Genomic DNA, 18,503 nt, shown 5'->3' on the forward strand with positions numbered 1-18,503 from the left:
GAAGCAAAATCAGTTTTGACTTTTCTTCTTACCACAAATACCCTTAACAAAATATGATATACGCCAAAATAACCTTACTTATTAAACATAGTACTTAGGATATTAATGTATAAGTATTTCTTTTTATTTTTAGGATAACTTTCTAATATATATAGTAACTTTAGAGGTGATTATTTTTATATTTGTTGAATAATTTTTAATATATTTAAATCATATTAAAAGAATTAAAGTACTTTTTAATTCTATTTTTATATTTTACTTAAATAAAATAAAATAATTTAATTATTGTCTTTAATAATAAATTTTTAAGATTATTTACTTACTTATAATATTAACTATTGAATAAATCTATTTATGTTCTTATTCGTAATTTGATACTTAAAAATACTTTTTGAAAAAATTGGCAAAACATAAATTATTAGTCATAAATGCTGTGTAGAATGATTATCCAAACACAATATTTTCTTAAAAATTTTTTTGGAAAAAATATTTCTCAAAATAAAATTATTTCAGATTCGCGAAACTGGCTGTAAGGCTTATCGTGATCTCTCTTTCTTTCTTTTTTTCGGGTGCAAAACAAAAGGGATATTTTGAACAAAAGTATGAACTTGCATCAAATTTGGCCCAAAAAAAAGACCAAAAGGGAATAAAATAGAAACAGGCCGAGGAGGAAGAGGCGTAGAGAGAGAAGATCAAGCAGCCCCAAATAGGAAACTTTTTATGCTCTCCCTTTTTTCCTTTTCAAGCCCTATTGGATTCTACAACAAGTCAGAAAATTTTGAAATTGGACTTCTGATTCAGGTAATATAATCGTTAAACCTCCTCTTTGGGCTAATCGTTTTATACTCGAAATTGTTCTGTTCCGGTCCAGATTCGAATTCTTTTACAAAGTTTTCTACTGCATTATTCATGACGTATCAGTAGTATATTTGTTGGAGTATCTTTTTAATTTTAATTCATTAGTAAATCAGGCGATTTCTCTTCTCATTGAATTAGTTTGTTATTGGTTTTAGTTATTCGGTTCTGCTTTTGAGATCATGACATTGAGAATTTGTTACTCTTTAGAAGCCTTATTTAATTGGAGTTAGACTTAGTTAATGATGTGTTATTTGGTTATTATAGTATAGGTAGCGAATTCGCTTTCTGATTGATTTGGTGCTGCAAAAGGCGGAAAGACGTATATTTGTACTGATTTGGTTAAAGAAGCCCTCGGTACAACATTGACGATCTCAGAAAGATGCAGAGATGAAACAGTAAGTGTGAGTGTTACTTTGAGAAGTTTTACGTTGTGAAGAGTTGTGGTGTATAGTTAATGAAAGGGTTTTTTGGAGAAGGAAGAAAGAGATGAAAGTAGTTGTTATTGTGTGGTCGGAGGAACAATGACTGGGTGGTCATTGGGTCTTCGGACAGGAAGCGATGGGTCGTTGCAGCAACTGGCACAAAATGGAGTTTTGCACTCTCCGAGTTCGTTCGTCTTGCGTAAAACTCCAAAGACATCACTTTCCGGTTCCAGAGAGAAGGAAAGATGTCTTCCCTCTATTTGCAGGTTTTTGGTGCGAAGGCAGGTTGGAATGCTGATTTTGGTTGCATTTGCGCTCTTGGCTTTTGTTGCAGGATTTTCGATGGTTAATAAAGGTCAGTTTCCTGAAGTCCTTTTGGTTTCTTTGTAGTGGAATATCATCTGGATCAGAGGCGGAGCTAGTATTTTAACCTTATGGGTTTCGGGATTATAATTCTTTTAAGTTACTGGGTTCTTAATTAATAATTTGTACTTTTTCATTTGATTTCTTATTGCAAATACAAGGTTTGAACAAAAACTACCGGGTTCGGCCGAACCCACAATCAGTATTGTGGCTCCGCCCTTGATCGGGATAGGGATCTATCATTTGGATAGGGATCTATTTATATGTAAACTTTAGTAACTTTAATTGTTCTGAAAGGGTGGCATGCATTGTTGTGGAATATCATCTGGATCAGAGGCGGAGCTAGTATTTTAACCTTATGGGTTTCGGGATTATAATTCTTTTAAGTTACTGGGTTCTTAATTAATAATTTGTACTTTTTCATTGGATTTCTTATTGCAAATACAAGGTTTGAACAAAAACTACTGGGTTCGGCCGAACTCGCAATCAGCATTGTGGCTCCGCCCTTGATCGGGATAGGGATCTATCATTTGGATATGGATCTATTTATATGTAAACTTTAGTAACTTTAATTGTTCTGAAAGGATGGCATGCATTGTTGGCTCTAGTATCTTTCTTAGTAGGACCAAATTGTTGATTTTGGATAGGTGAAGGAAACACCATTTAAAATGAAAATGTTGGTATTAATACACCTGCACAAGATACATAAGATGCAGCCTGCTGAGAAAGGAATTAGAGAGACAAGGTTGAGTAATTGCAATGAATAGAATTAAGTCTTCATTTTCAATTGGACTTGATTCTGAGAGCAATGGATTTTTACTGTATGTTGGCTTCTGATGTTGTAACTTCTAATTTATTGAAGAAAAGCACGACGCCTTGTTCTTTACCATCGGCTCTATCAGTGTAACCTAAAATCAATTTGAAATTTAGTGAATAAATAAAACAAATAAGGCGAGACATGGATAAATCCAGTGCTTGCTAAATATATAGTTAAATTCGAGTGCCTGCTCTGTAAGAGGCCCTGTTTGGAAGAAGTCATAAGTTAACATCTCTTCACTTGTTAATGGGAATAATGATTTGATAATAAAATTAAAGCTTTTATAATTTTATTTTCCTTGGGATGGGGTGCCGGAATGGGTAGTTATCTATCCCCTGTTGAACCGCACTAAATAGAGTCATAGTTATTTGTTTTATTATTGCAGTCATAGATTTGCACCGAAGTTGTTAGTTTACTCTTACTTTGTCTTTATTCTTTGAGCGTTTTTGGAGTATCGATCTATTTCATGTCCAGATCCAGAAAAGAGAAAAAGGAATGTTATGGTAGGTGTGGTTCACTGGTGCTTGCCTCCTCATTTCTTTTGTGAAAAGCGGCAAAACCACCACCAGTTATATAACGCATTTTACTTAGTTCTGAAGTCACTAATGTAGTTTGTTATGCTATGGATTTCCTGATTTTCATACAAGATTTTTGCTATTATTAGATGACGCATCAAGGAGTTCTGAATTGGACTTCAAGGAGTGGTTTGAAAACAACACATATCATCTATCTGCATTATTGCCCAGGAAGGTTATGGTATGCGGTGAGAATACTGCCCAGCTGCCTCCTCCCAATGCTTCAGCTATGATATTGGCTAAAGATTCCATTGCTTTTCCTGATCCTTGTCGAAACTTTGCATTTCCCCCTCCTCCACCTGGTGATAGGAGGCGAATTGGGCCTCGCCGTAAGTATAAAACTCATCTGTTTCAAACTTGGATCTTATTTGTTATTTGGTCTCATGCATTTGTATTCTATCTTTTGCTTTAATCAACCCTTTACGTAATGTCGTACTCTTGGTTATACTCTCCTTCGTTTTGATTCAGCATGTCCTGTATGCTACATTCCTGTGGAGCAAGTGATAGCTCGTATGCCTAGAGTCCCATCAGCGTCACCTGGGCTTCAGCATTTAACTTATTTCCACGAGCAAATTCCCATGAAGACTGAACCTCACGGGGGTTCTGAATTTGGCGGGTACCCTTCTTTGGAGGAGAGGAATGCTTCTTTTGACATAAAAGAGTCAATGACTGTGCACTGCGGGTAAGTTGCACTTATCATCTTGACACAGTGACTTGTATTTTTGTTGGCTTTGGTGCTTTGTCCTCTTTCCAAAGTCTTCCCATCGCTGATATATTTGGGTCAGATTTGTCAAAGGTTGTAGACCTGGTGATCGGACGGGATTTGACATCGATGCAGCTGATCTAAAGGAGATGGAGCAATTCCATGAAGTCATTGTTGCATCAGCCATATTTGGTACTCTATAAGCTATGCTCCAGAAATTTCATCTTTTTTACTCACTATTTTTTTAAGGTTATGTTAGTACATCTATAAGGTAATAAAGGGTCAGAGAATGTAGCCAAGCTAAGGTAATAAAACTCGTTACCATTCTCAAAAAAAAAAAAAAAAGGGAAAAGAAAAGAAGAAAAACATTCTGAGAAAACAGAGAAGTATTAATATCTATTGGAAACAAAAGTTAGAAGTAATAGTAAATTTTACTATTACTTCTAACTTTTGTTTTCAATAGGTATTAATAGAATCTATCAATGTCCATATGTTCTTTACTAGAATCCCTATCCTCTCCTCTGAATTAGAGATCATGTCCAACCCATCTCCTTGAACTCCATTTGTCGGAAACCCAAGCCTTTGAAATAACAGAGAATATTATGAACTCGTCCTTAGATTCTTCCTTCTTGTTTTTATTAACCAAGTTTTATTAATTATAAAAAGGATTTATTACATATTACTTTTTTTGAGAGTGGTAACATGTTTATGTATATATAAAGACATCAGCCCAAAGATTGTCCTGGAAACCAAAATAGGTTGTTACAGCAGAGCACCAAAATAGTATGAAACTAAAACCTTGTTCTTCTTACGAGGAACCTCATACATCCAAAATATCCTCAGGATCATCTGTGTATTCAGATTTACACCAAAAACAAAGGAGAAAAACACAATTCATCTTAATCTTCTGTAGAGTACTGCTTGTATCTTCAAAAGACCTTGAATTCCTTTCCTTCTATATTGTCTACCAAATGTTTGCCGGGACAATTTTCCATCTGTCGTTCCTGTCACAATTTCCCCCTATAGTCCAGCATGTCAAAACTTTAGAAGTACTACCAGGCTTTACCCATTTTATACGTCTGAGATTGATGAACAAATCTCATAGCTGTCTAGTAGTTGTGCAGTGTAAAAACAGATAACTGATTGTCTCTGCATCCTGCCCACACAAGTAACATCTGGAACAAAGTTGTATTCCTCTTTTTCTGAGATTGTCCTGAGTCAGAACAGCTTCTCTAACTACCAACCAAGTAAAGCATGCCACTTGATATGGCACCTTTACTTTCCAAATGTGTTTCCATGGCCAAAGTGTTAGCTGAGATCCTACCTGGTTCAAATTTTTATAAGCTGAACTAACTGTATAAACTCCACTGGAATGATTTTGCCATCTCAGTGTATATACCCTCTTGCAGCCCCATCTATCCAAACCTTGGTGGATAGAGTTATCTGGTACCTGTTGCTGGTGGCAGGTGGCAGGTATCCTATGGAATTAGTCGAGGTGCGCGCAAGCTGGCCTGGACACCACAGTTATTAAAAAAAAAAAATACCCTCTTGCAGCCCCTTGCTTTACTCCAATGTATTAGAAGACTCTTTATCCTCGACACCTCCCAGTCCATGTAATAATCTTCTTAAAGTTGGGTTCCACCCCTGAGTGGACTAGACCTCCTTCAGAGTGACCCCCTGTTGTAGACTCAAAACATATAATATAAGTCAAGAAATAGCAGCTTCAGACAGCCATTGCTATTACCTGTTTTTAGCAACTTGTGTATAACCCCTCCGCTTTATGAGGAGATAACTAATTACCTAGTTCTTGTATGAAACATTATGCGAATGATCTCCTCTCAGTTAAATCATGACTAATACCGTTATTCTTTCTATTTTGTTAAAAGATTAAACTGTTACTAGTAAGGTTCATTTGGCTTATGATTTATTTATGCATATACAAGGATTCCTTATGCACTGAATAATAATGTAGGGGTTGTTACCCGATGAATAATTATGCATGATTTGATATACGGTGAATAAAGTAGAGGTTGTTATGTAGGGATTGCTTACATTAAGCGGTACTAATAATACGACGGTCGGAAGTCAAATGTTGTATTAGCTACACGGAGATTATATTAGAAATGCAGAGTTTATATCGAAATCCAGACGTTGTATAACTAATACTTAATCTTATACCAGGATAAACATCCTTATCCCTCAATCCAAACAATCTCTAAGTCTCTTACAGGCATTATTATGTCGATTTTTTTTTTTACTCCATATTCAAGCTCACATACTCTTTCATTTGGTTTATGTTGATCTTCAACTTCAAGTTCCTAAAAGTACAAATGGTAAAACTCATATCTCCAAAATATCAGTATTATTTATGTAGGTTTCTAAGAGCTCTAGTGCTCTCCATAAAGCTAAACCCAGTTATATCTTTTTTCAGAAAAGAACTAACAAAATATCAAAATCTACACAATATTACTATAAATTCTGAAACATATTGTATTAATTATTTTCAGGGGAACTTTAGAACATCAGAAACAAAAATTTAAATGCATGAGAGGTTGATTTTAAATGGTTCGGTGAAACATTAATGCTGTTAAGACACTTTTCAGACAATTTACCAATTTTAGGTGGTTGAATAAAAAAAGAAATATCTCTTAACGATATTAAGCATCCCTTACTGGTGAGAATAATTCACAATATTTTAGAGAGCACGAGGGGGTAAGTAGCCTATATCCTTATCACAAGGAGGTAAATATGACCCTGTATAACCACAGCGATGGAGTATGCAGTAGCCATTGTAAGTATAAATTCATATTGTTTCCCCCCAACTCACAACATAGGGGCATTTGTAACTCGGCGCGTATAGGCCTTTTCCAATTTCACCCATACATACTTAATCTTAGAGTTCCGTGTCCAGTAGGAATGTGCGATTTAAAATTTTGTACACATGATTCATGAGTTGGACTTTTTAATCTTTAATCAGTTTGACATTGTGTTGGAGTTTTAGACGATGCAACATATTAGCATATGATGCATCTCCTACAGAATTACTGAGGAGTGCTTATTCTCTCTAGTCTGCTTAGGTATCCTTTGTGTTGTGGCTGCTCAAGAAGCATGAAAATGTGTAAATATTGTGGTGTTTGCATCAGGCAGCACTGTGATTTTTTATGCCTTACTAGTATCTGCATAAACGCTCTTACAGGAAATTATGATGTGATTCAACAGCCAAAGAACGCTGGTGAAATTGCACGAGAAAATGTTCCCTTTTATATGTTTGTTGATGAAGAAACAGAGGCATACTTGAAGAATTCTAGTATCTTGGACAGCAGGAATAGGGTTGGTTTATGGAGGATTATTCTGGTTCGCAATGTGCCTTATTCTGATGCTAGACGCAATGGAAAGGTTTGCTCTCCTAGTTTTCCTCTAAATCCTTCTGTTCACTCCTTGTAGAAAACATGGAAAACCAAGATACTGGAAGATAATATCATTTGTCTTAAAAGTGGAAGTATTTTTAAATTTTTTTTGGATACAAGGGGTTTGGTTGAACCCATTGTAGTCTGCATTGAGAAGTCTCTTTGTCGTTACACTTTTTCACATCACTAAGCAGAACATACTCTTCTCCTATTTGTCTCTGTAGCTTTGCACATGTGCAGGTAAAAGTTGTGAGCTTTGATATTAACATATCTCTTCATGTCATTCCATTGAATGAACGAGATTTTCTGTTTGATTTGTGTCATATTCTCTTTTTCGGACCCTTAAAAAAACTACTAAGTGATGAAGCAAGAAAGCATCTTCAAAATACAAAAAAGAACCACGAATAATACAGTTATGAACAGAGAGGGAAAGGGCAAAGCAAAAACAGTAAGTGTCGCAAATCAATGTAACAGGCTCCTAGGAACTCCAAAGGTGATATAGAAATTCTACTGAAATTTTTGCCTAAGCGAGTGAAATGGGGAAAACCTGGAGTAGTTGACCCCCAGGTCACTGTTTGAGCAATTTGAACTTGATCTGAGGAGATTCTGAAGGAGAATATGAACTATAGGGGTTTGGAGACTCAGGCGACCCTGTGGAGTGATCGTGGATGGAAGATGTTGGCTGGAGATGTGCCACGTGTAGCCGCATGATGTCAGCAGTAATTTGAGAAGACTCAGCATGTGCTTTACTGCTCGTTGTCATTGATGATGTACTTTGGAAATAGGGTGGCTGTGAGGTGAGAGAATGCTCTTCTAATGGGGTAATGATGGCCATATTTGATTTTTGCGGTTCGGTGAACTTTACTGAAATCTTTACTTAATATAAAACAGTTAACAGAGAGAATGGATCTACTATCTCCGATACCATTTAGTAGAAGAAGAGGAAAGAGAATTTCGGGATTAACCAGCTTGATTATTCCCTCAAGCTGTTAGAGTTTAAATAGCAATATTCACGGGTTCTAATATAGGAGGGAATATAATGAACGCATAATATGAGAGAAGAATTATCGTAATGGATCCTAACTGATAACGGATCTCCTTAATTGTCACTGCAGTATATTTACAATATTCTTAACAGGATTGGAAAAAAATAAGGAATGTTTCTTCTGCTAACAGAAAACCATTTTCCATAGGCTAGGCATCAGCTTTGCATCTACACCCATATGTTTACATCTGTTGGGGAAAAAAATATCATATTATGAGAAAGTAGGATACGAATGATGGGGAGATATCTCGTTCCAGTTTCTCCTGCATGATACACAGTGCTTGATCTTGCGTCTAGTTATGAAAAGCACTATATTCTGACCATGCTGTTTGTAAGAAACCCCACAAAAAAAGCAATGAACTTGGGTAGTCATGTACTGCTTTTACCTTTTAGTAAAATAAAGTATCTATTGTGGATTTTGTTGTTAGCACCATATTAACGGTTGAGCTAATTTTTTACACCTCTCAGTGCACATCCTTCTATTTGTCACCTACTGAAGTTTCTAACTTGAAATGAATGTTAGCAGATTGAGGGATTCGCTCTTTTGATCGATTCCCTGTTGCTGTAATAGTTTAATCTTTCTTCCACAAAATGATGAGAAAAACCAACATTCCGAGATGTAATAGAATATACGCTGTAACCGTTATCATTCATCTGATATCAATGTGATTTGACATCGTTGTATTTTTTTCTTTCATGGATTATAATTGGGGTATTATCACTTTTAGCCCGCGTCAGAAGCTAAGCCGAAAAAGTATAAAATTTGTATAATTTTTGTATATACCATACATAATGTATATATATACAAAAAATATACAAATTTTATACATTTTTTCGGCTATTATTTTTACAGCGTCTATACAGTGTCATTTTTCCATTATATTTTCAGAAATCTTTCATCAACAAAGTTTGGATTTTAAAGAACACGTGAATTAGATATCAATGTGATTTGATACCATTGTATCTTTCTTTCATGGATTATATTTTCGGAAACTCTTTCAACTGTTAAGTTTGGATTTTAAAGAACATGTGATTTATGAATTTGCTTGAAAGAGATGTATCTCTGGCAGGTACCTAAGCTCCTACTACATAGGCTCTTTCCTAATGTCCGCTATTCAATTTGGATAGATGGAAAGCTTCAGCTCGTTGTGGATCCTTACCAGATTCTTGAGAGGTACATTTGGTTTTGCTCCCTCTTGCATTCTTCTGCCTGCAGAACAAGTCATTCATTCTTTTTGTTGGTTTATACCTTCTAGTTTCAGTATCTCATCTCTACTTACTCAGTTTCATGAGTTTCTTCTTTTCTATTCCTTACCTCAGATTCTTGTGGCGCCAGAATGCTACTTTTGCAATTTCAAGACATTATAGACGGTTTGACGTCTTTGAAGAAGCTGAAGCTAATAAAGCTGCTGGGAAGTATGATAATGTATCCATTGACCACCAAATTGGCTTCTACAGGAAAGAAGGTTTAACTGCATATTCGGAGGCTAAGCTTCCTATTACTAGTGGTGGGTCCATGTACACCTTATGTTCATTTGCCCACTCGCTCTCAAAATGTAATTAACTTAGCAAACTTTTTTCAGATGTTCCTGAAGGATGTGTTATCATAAAGGAACATATTCCCATCACAAATCTTTTCACCTGTCTGTGGTTCAATGAGGTTGATCGTTTTACCTCAAGGGACCAGTTGAGCTTTTCCACCGTTAGGGACAAATTGATGGCAAAGGTTAGCTGGAACATCAACATGTTTTTGGATTGTGAGAGGCGAAATTTTGTGATACAGGTATCCACAGCAGAACATCTTCCTTATTCCATACAAAATCTAAAAATTATTTCTTCCCTCCTCCCTTTTCTTTTGCTTTTTATTTGCCTTTCCTTTTCTTCAGCAAAGGTGGAGAACCATATGCATATGTTGTTTAAGTATCATATGATTCATTTATAGTTTCTACTGGCCCAAAATATTTCCTTGGTTAGTATGTAGGACTTTTCTGTGAGAACTGTTCCAAATTACTTTTGTGTGCGTTTCTTTTGATTTTTGGCTGCCCTTCTCATCTGAACGCATCTCTACACATTTTTTGTTATAACTACATGTCCCAATGGAAAAGAGGTGGGACATGATGAACTTTTGTTTTATATTGATGGAAGTAGGTAATTTTGCCTACATAAATCTAGGGAGTTTGTAACTCAAATTGTTTACACATGCCAAGAATTCTTGGCAATTGCTAGGTGGTTAGTTGACTTCCAAATACCTAGAATGTGGATCATAATGTGATGAGGAATGTTGACTCCTACACAAAGCAAAGAAGGACTAGTATTGACTCATGGGCAAGGGTTTTTTGTTACGATCAGAATAAAATGGGAGCTGATAAGCAGTCACGTGAGATGCACGTGTGCAGAAGTTAGTTAGACAGTTAGTTTTCCGGAAGCTAGTTATAGTTTGTTAGTTTGTTACAAGTTAGTTACGAGTTAGTTACAAGTAGTTACAGCTGAACTCCTCTCATATAAGCTGAAATCACAGCTATTGTAATGCTCAATTCAATTGTATTAGATTCTCAATGGAATATCTCTCCTTTTCTCTCTAAATTCTCGGAATCATTTCTCTTCCTAAGTCATCTGTTCAAGGGCAATTCTCTTCACTTGCTCTTTAGGATACTTAGATTTCCTTTAATTTCGTTAGCTGGTATCATTGGTATCAGAGCAGATCTTTTCCTTGGATCTGTGAATCGAAAATGGGGGAACACAACACCAGAATTCAGGAACTACGTCGAGATTTGGATGGTCTTCGAGGATCATTCGAAGGAATCGCTGGATCAGTGGAGGAATTGCGTAGATCTATGGATGAAAGGCTTACACACTCGATGGAAGAATTTAAGAGAATTCTACTGACGAATGGGGGTAATGCACGAACTGTTGCTGAAGAAGAAGTAACAACAACAACAGAAAGGGGTCAACGAAGGGAAGAATATGAACTGCCTACTAGGAGCCATCAACTGGAATTTCCAAAATTTGATGGAACTGGCCTTCGTGACTCGCTGTATCAATGTGAGCAATTCTTTGAAGTCGATCAGACCCCTGAAGCTTCGAAATTGAAGTTGGCTTCTTGTCAATTGGCTGGAAAGGCTCTTCAATGGCATCAGGTGTACATGAAAACTCGACTGTCAAGGGACTAGCCTAATTAGGGGGAGTATGTGAGGTGCTTGTATGCAAGGTTTGGATCAGAATTGTTTGATGATCCAATGGGTGATTTGAAGGATCTTAGTAGGCGTTTGGACATAAGAATTGTAAAATCTGAAAAAATGGTGAAAAGAATTTTCAAGTGAAAATGGTATTTGAAATTTAGAGTTGTGTTTGGACATACATTTCAGTTTGGGTTGTTTTTGAAGTTTTGTGAGTGATTTGAGTGAAAATTTTGAAAAACAGCTTTTTGCAGTTTTTCAAATTTTCGAAAATTTCCAAAATGCATTTTCAAGTGAAAATTGAAAATTTTATGAACAAACGCTGATTTCGAAAAAAGCGAAATTTTTTTGGAAAAATCTTCAACCAAATTGTATGTCCAAACGGGCCCTTAGACAAGTATCTTCTGTGCAAGATTATGTAGACTTATTTGATGAACTATTAACTAGAGTCGAGTTGAATGAAGAATATGTGGTTAGTTGCTTTCTTAGAGGTCTTAAACCTAAAATTGGCTTGCCCGTCAAAATGTTTGCACCTAGATCTTTGCAGAAAGCTATTAGCCTTGCTAGAATCCAAGAATAAACTTTGTTCATACAAAAACAAACTTTAAAAAATACCCATGTTCTTTCTACATCTAGACCAATTCATAAATCCTTTATCAATCCTACTTACTCACAGAACCCACACCCAAGTCACTCTAAACCAAATCCATCTTTTCAAAAAACCCAAGGTTCCTACTCAGGAACAACTAAACCATCCTACGGAAACCCAAGACTTTTAAGCCCCGCTGAAATGGAGGAGAAGAGGGCTAATGGACTGTGCTTCAATTGTGATGAAAAGTATGTTCCGGGCCATGTATGTGCAAAGAGAAGACAGTTGTTCTCTATTGAGGTGATAGAACCTGAGGAAGAAGGAAATGGTGAAGAAGACATCTTGTTTGATCCCTCTGAATTACTGAACATGGAAGGATTTGCCTATGATGTTGATTCTAATGGTGCAATCCTACCTCATGTTTCTGTACATGCTATGACTGACACTGAAGATTTCAGAACCATGTTCAGGTCTATGAGAGTGACTGGATCAGTCAAAGGCAAGGCAGTGAAACTCTTGATTGACACTGCAGTACCCACAATTTTATGGACCTTAATACTGCAAAAAGATTAGGATTCTATCTAACAATGATTCATCCATTTGTTGTGTCTGTAGCTGATGGGAATAGAATGTATAGCAAAGCCATTTGCAAGGGATTCATTTGGAAAATGCAGGGAGTTCAGTTCATGTCTGATATGCTGACTCTTCCTCTTGGTGGCTGTAACATGGTTTTAGGAGTGCAGTGGCCGGTAACATTGGGTGACATTTTATGGAACTTCAGGAAATTGAAGATGGAATTCATGATTGGAAGTCAAAAGGTGTCACTAAGGGGCACTCAGTCTCCTTCTATGAAGTTAGTAGGACAAGGTCAGATGGACAAACTTTTGGCCAAACCTGCTGAATTATCAATGATGTCCTTGGAAGTAGTAGCTGCAGAATGTAAGACTGAACCTTGTTTATGGGGACTAGGAGAACATGTAGACATGGTAGTAAACAAGGAAGGGTTGCAACAATTATTAAAGGAGCACAGTGATTTGTTTGAGGTCCCTAGAGAGCTGCCACCACCAAGACAGCATGATCATAGAACTGTCTTGAATGAGGGCACTTCCCCTGTCAATATTAGACCTTATAGGTATCCCACTATACAGAAAGAAGAAATTGAGAAGATGGTTGAGGAGTTGATGTCTGCTGGTGTGATTAGGAACAGCACAAGTCCTTACTCATCACCCATTGTTATGGTCAAGAAGAAAGATGGGAGTTGGAGGATGTGTGTAGACTATAGGGAACTCAATAACTATACAGTTAAGGACAAGTTTCCAATACCAGTGATAGAGGAGCTATTAGATGAGTTACATGGTGCCAGGTTCTTCTCAAAGCTGGATCTCAGATCAGGGTACCATCAAATTAGGATGTGGGAAAATGACATTCCCAAGACAGCATTTAGAACTCATCATGGCCACTTTGAGTTCTTGGTCATGCCCTTTGGCCTTACTAATGCCCCCTCCACTTTTCAAAGTTTGATGAATCAAATTTTTATGCCTTACCTCAGGAAATTCATCTTAGTTTTCTTTGATGACATTTTGGTATACAGTTCTTCTTGGGAGGATCATCTCTCACATTTGGAGAAAGCTTTTCAGGTCTTAAGGACCAATGTTCTGTTTGTCAAGCAAAGCAAATGTGCTTTTGGAGAAACTCAAGTGGATTACTTAGGTCATGTTATCTCTGAACAAGGGGTGTCCATGGACACACAGAAGGTATCAGCAGTACTCAATTGGCTTCCACCAACCAACATCAAAGCATTGAGGGGATTCTTGGGTCTCACAGGTTATTACAGGAGGTTCATAAAGGGCTATGGTTCTGTTTCTAGACCTCTTGAAGAAAGGTTGTTTTGCATGGAATGAAACTGCAACTATAACATTTAAAACACTGAAGGAGATGATCACTTCAGCCCCTATCTTGGCCCTGCTAGATTTCTCTTAAGGAATTTATTGTTGAAACAGATGCATCAGGAGAAGGCATTGGTGCAGTGCTCACTCAAGATGGTCGACCTATAGCTTTTTTCAGCAAAGGATTATCAGAAAGAAACAAGGCCTTGTCAGTTTATGAAAGGGAGCTTATGGCTTTGGTATGTGGTGCAAAAATGGAGACTTTATCTACTAGGTAGACACTTTACAATTAAGACTGACCATCACAGTCTTAAGTACCTACTTGAGCAGAGAATTACTACACCAAGTCAGCAGAAATGGCTAGTTAAACTGCTTGGGTATGATTACAGCATATCTTACAAGAGTGGGAAGGAGAACATTGTTGCAGATGCTCTATCTAGGAAGGAAGAGGCAGTACAACTTTGTAGCATTTCTGCTATACACATGGACTTACTAGAAGAAGTCAAGCAATCATGGCAACATGATATTGTTCTACAGAAGCTGATAGAGAACTTGCAGACCACATCAACAGTCAAGCCATACTACAAGTTTCAAGCAGGGATCTTAAGTAGAAAAGGCAGGATAATGGTGGGAAACAATGAAGAGTTGAAGACCAAACTGAGAGCCTTCTATCACAGTAGTTCAATTGGAGGACATTCTGGGATTACTGCTACCTTGAGCAGACTGACACAAGACTTTTATTGGAAGAAAATGAAGCAGACTGTATACTCCTATGTGAGGGAGTGTGACATCTGTCAAAGGTGTAAGAATGAGAATGTGGCTTACCCAGGGTTGCTACAACCCTTACCTATTCCTGATAAGGTATGGCAAGATGTTTCTATGGATTTCATAGAAGGACTGCCAAAAGCCCATGGCAAGGAGGTTATTTTTGTAGTGGTCGATAGGCTGAGCAAAGCTGCCCATTTCATGGCTCTAAAGCATCCTTATACTGCTTTGGAGGTGGCTCAGATTTTCATGGACAATGTCTTTAAATTCCATGGGATGCCTAAGACTATAGTTTCGGACAGAGATGTAGTCTTCACTAGCAAATTTTGGAAGGGGTTATTCAAGTTGCAGAAGGTTTCCTTGCTAACTTCAACTGCTTACCACCCTCAGACTGATGGCCAAACTGAGGTGGTCAACAGATGCTTGGAATGCTACCTTAGGTGCATGACTTTTGATCGACCAAAAGAGTGGCCTAAATGGTTGTCATTGGCAGAATGGTGGTTTAACACTACCTATCACTCAGCCATTAAAATGACACCCTATGAGGTGGTTTATGGGCAGACACCACCACCCTTGCTACCATATATGCCTTTTGACTCTCAATTGGATGTTGTTGACAGAAGTTTACAAGCAAGAGAAGCCACAATTAGAACTGTGAAGTTTCATTTGCTGAGAGCTCAAAACAGGATGAAATCCCAGGCTGACAAGGGTAGGACTGATAGAACTTATGCAGTAGGCGAATGGGTCTATGTTAAGTTGCAGCCATACAGATAGTTATCTTTGAAGAGCCACTCCTTTCAGAATTTATCAGCCAAGTACTTCGGCCCTTTTCAGATAATCCAAAGGGTTGGACAAGTTGCATACACTTTGGCTTTGCCTCCTCAGTCAAAGATCCATCCCACATTCCATATTTCTCAGCTCAAGAAGAAGCTAGGTACTCATACTGCTTCTCCTACACTTCCAGTTGTTCATGCTGAACATGGCCATGTTCTGCTTACTCCTGAGGCCATCTTAGACAGAATGCTAGCTCCCAAGAATGGCAAAGCCATAACACAAGTTCTAGTTAAATGGTTGAATGCTGCTCCTGAGGACAGCACCTGGGAAGATTGGCAAGAGTTCCACCTCAAATTTCCTTCTTTTAATCCTTGAGGACAAGGATTGTTTTCAAGGGGAGAGTGGTGTTACGATCAGAATAAAATGGGAGCTGATAAGCAGTCACGTGAGATGCACGTGTGCAGAAGTTAGTTAGACAGTTAGTTTTCCGGAAGCTAGTTATAGTTTGTTAGTTTGTTACAAGTTAGTTACGAGTTAGTTACAAGTAGTTACAGCTGAACTCCCTCTCATATAAGCTGAAATCACAGCTATTGTAATGCTCAATTCAATTGTATTAGATTCTCAATGGAATATCTCTCCTTTTCTCTCTAAATTCTCGGAATCATTTCTCTTCCTAAGTCATCTGTTCAAGAGCAATTCTCTTCACTTGCTCTTTAGGATACTTAGATTTCCTTTAATTTCGTTAGCTGGTATCAGGTTTGTGGTGGACCTTACCCATTAGGAAAAAGGAAAAGAAAAAAAATCGTGAATTTTGGACTCATAGATGCAGAAAATGAGTCATAGATGAAGATATACATGGACTCAATATTAAAGGTATGGGAATATTTCTTTGGTCGGAGAAGATGAACAGTATTTTATTCTAAAGCTGGGGAAAGTTGGATATTACCTTTCCACTTTTTATGGTTATCTAGTTATTTGCCTTAATTTTTGCTGCGTATTACATCCTCTACTTTCTCATAGTATAAGAGTGTTTATACCAAATCTTTGCAGGCATACCATAGAGATTTACTGGAGCAAAGGGCTCACATGACAGTTGTGAGAGTTCATCCTCCACCCGCGGTTGTTCGTGATCATTTTTCTATTAAATTTCCAGTGAGAAGAAATCCAAAGCGTGGAAGAGGTGACAGGAAGTCTAATTCAAGACGACATCGCAAAGTTGGTTCTGGGAGTAGGGGAGGCAGTACTTTTTGATTTTCTTGCCCCCCTTGCGGCTGCTCCTCTTTTGCTGCAAAAGGAAAAAGAATATGCTCTCTTTTTTCAACCTATTTGTTGCTTATTGTTCAGCAAGATTAGGACAATTTTGATAGGTACTTGTCAAATGCGCGAAGAAAGAAATTGGTTTTACTTTTTTTGAAAGTTGTGAATATCAATTCAATTTACATTGTAGATATCACTAATTGAAATAATAGGTTGGCTGATTCTTGTTTTATATCTAAACATATTTTCTGCTAGTAACACGGCAGAGTGAAGACCAACTTTTCGTGCTGGATTTCTTGTTAGCACGAGCATGATATGTATGCTTGGGTATTGGATGCATAAGCGTATGGTCTAATGACAATCATAGCCAAATTGATGGTGTTGAAATCATGTCCAGATTGGACATCCTTTAATTGGGCTCCAAAATGGACAGGGGATGTATAGAAATTATTTCCCTATTTAATAACTTTGTATACGCAAATGCAATACAAGGATCAGAACGCATAATATTGAAAGTAGCGGGTGAAACGTATGTTGAAAGTAGTCTTTTATGTCACATAATATTGGTATTTTGTTTTATCTGAGTCGTTTTTTCCTATCATTATTTCTCTCTTTTCCAATCATCTATACATTTTTGGGTCTGAGAAAGGGGCCTATGTAAGGTAAAATCATAATGGAAATTAACCCCTTGGGGATTATTTCCTTAAAATTATGTCTTAATTTAGAAAAATAATACGTACGTGTTTTGCATCCGTTTCGTATTGTACACGCCAGTGTCCATGTCAGTACGAATACTAATCGTTTACTCCCTCCGTTTCAATTTATGTGAACCTATTTCCTTTTTAGTCCGTGCCAAAAAGAATGACCTTTTTTCTTATTTGGAAATAATTTATCTTTATGCAATGATTTATAGCCACACAAAATATATGTGCCTCTCATTTTACATCACAAGTTTAAAAGTCTTCTCTATTTTCTTAAACTCCGTGCCCAATCAAATGGATTCACATAAATTGAAACGGAGGGAGTATTACAAAAAGGAAACAAATGAAATCTGAAAATAAAAAGAGAAAGGTGAATAAGAGAAGTTAGTGACTGAAACGTTCTTCTTTTTTGTTATTTTAAGTGTCAAATTAGCTGTACTAAAGTAGCCACATTAGTTGTTCTCTTGAATTCTGAAACGCTCTCTCTATATACTACTAAAACCTTAACCATATTCCTTTCTTCACCCCTTTTACCCGTTGAGCATTTGGGTATTGTATCCAAAGATTTGGTTTTTGTGAATTATTTTGTACTCTGTCAAATGGATTGAGTAATGATCTTTTGTTACATTCTTAAAGATTGAAGCTTTATAGAGTTGGTCAAGAAGTAATTATTTCTCAATGGGGTCATCTGGTTTTTTCCTATTGTGTATGCTTCATTCTTTGGTGGCCTTAACTTGTGGAATTTTGATGATGTTTTGTGGCAATGAAGTATATGTATTTAGTCATGGGAGTGAAAGGGCCAGTAAATTGCTAGGATCAACAACTCATGATCAGTTGATAATTCGAACATCAGATTCATTTTCGGGTCTACTTTTGTTTGCAGTTGGGTTTCTTTTGTTGATGGTCGCATTTGTAAAAGACACAGAATTCCATAGTTTTTTTGCTAAGGGTTGTGTTTTTCTTCACGTAGCTATGGCTTTTTGGAGAATTTACTTTGAGAGAAAGGTTGAGGATCTTGGTGTTGATTGGGTGAGGCTTGTTATTGGGGACATTGCTTTGGGAATTTCTTGGGTTTTCTTTCTTGTCTACTCCTGGAAAGAAAAGTACGATTAGTCTTGGATTTAACCCCATGTATACACAAAAATTTAACGATTTTTTAGTGTTT

General features: G+C 37.0%; 2 protein-coding genes across 3 annotated transcripts; both read left to right on the plus strand.

Annotated features, from left to right (window-relative positions):
• The first annotated feature begins 557 nt into the window (after nucleotides 1-557).
• On the plus strand, nucleotides 558-16,877 carry LOC104087164 (probable hexosyltransferase MUCI70). 2 transcript variants are annotated; one of them, XM_009591570.4, is made up of 10 exons: nucleotides 558-801; nucleotides 1,123-1,635; nucleotides 3,125-3,364; nucleotides 3,504-3,717; nucleotides 3,821-3,930; nucleotides 6,935-7,134; nucleotides 9,261-9,364; nucleotides 9,511-9,698; nucleotides 9,774-9,973; nucleotides 16,431-16,877. In XM_009591570.4, the coding sequence occupies exons 2-10, from the start codon at nucleotides 1,380-1,382 to the stop codon at nucleotides 16,629-16,631; spliced, it is 1,713 nt and encodes a 570-aa protein (XP_009589865.1). In that variant the 5' UTR covers nucleotides 558-801; nucleotides 1,123-1,379; the 3' UTR covers nucleotides 16,632-16,877. The 2 variants fall into 2 exon arrangements, with proteins under 2 accessions (XP_009589865.1, XP_009589872.1); XM_009591577.4 differs by having other exon boundaries at nucleotides 1,128-1,635.
• A 715-nt stretch (nucleotides 16,878-17,592) lies between these two features.
• On the plus strand, nucleotides 17,593-18,503 carry LOC104087180 (uncharacterized). Its single transcript, XM_009591589.4, has one exon. It carries the CDS (start codon nucleotides 18,017-18,019, stop codon nucleotides 18,449-18,451), a length of 435 nt encoding a protein of 144 aa, XP_009589884.1. The 5' UTR covers nucleotides 17,593-18,016; the 3' UTR covers nucleotides 18,452-18,503.

The sequence above is a fragment of the Nicotiana tomentosiformis genome, chromosome 7 (genome assembly GCF_000390325.3).
Source record: "Nicotiana tomentosiformis chromosome 7, ASM39032v3, whole genome shotgun sequence".
Classification (NCBI taxonomy): Eukaryota; Viridiplantae; Streptophyta; class Magnoliopsida; order Solanales; family Solanaceae; genus Nicotiana; species Nicotiana tomentosiformis.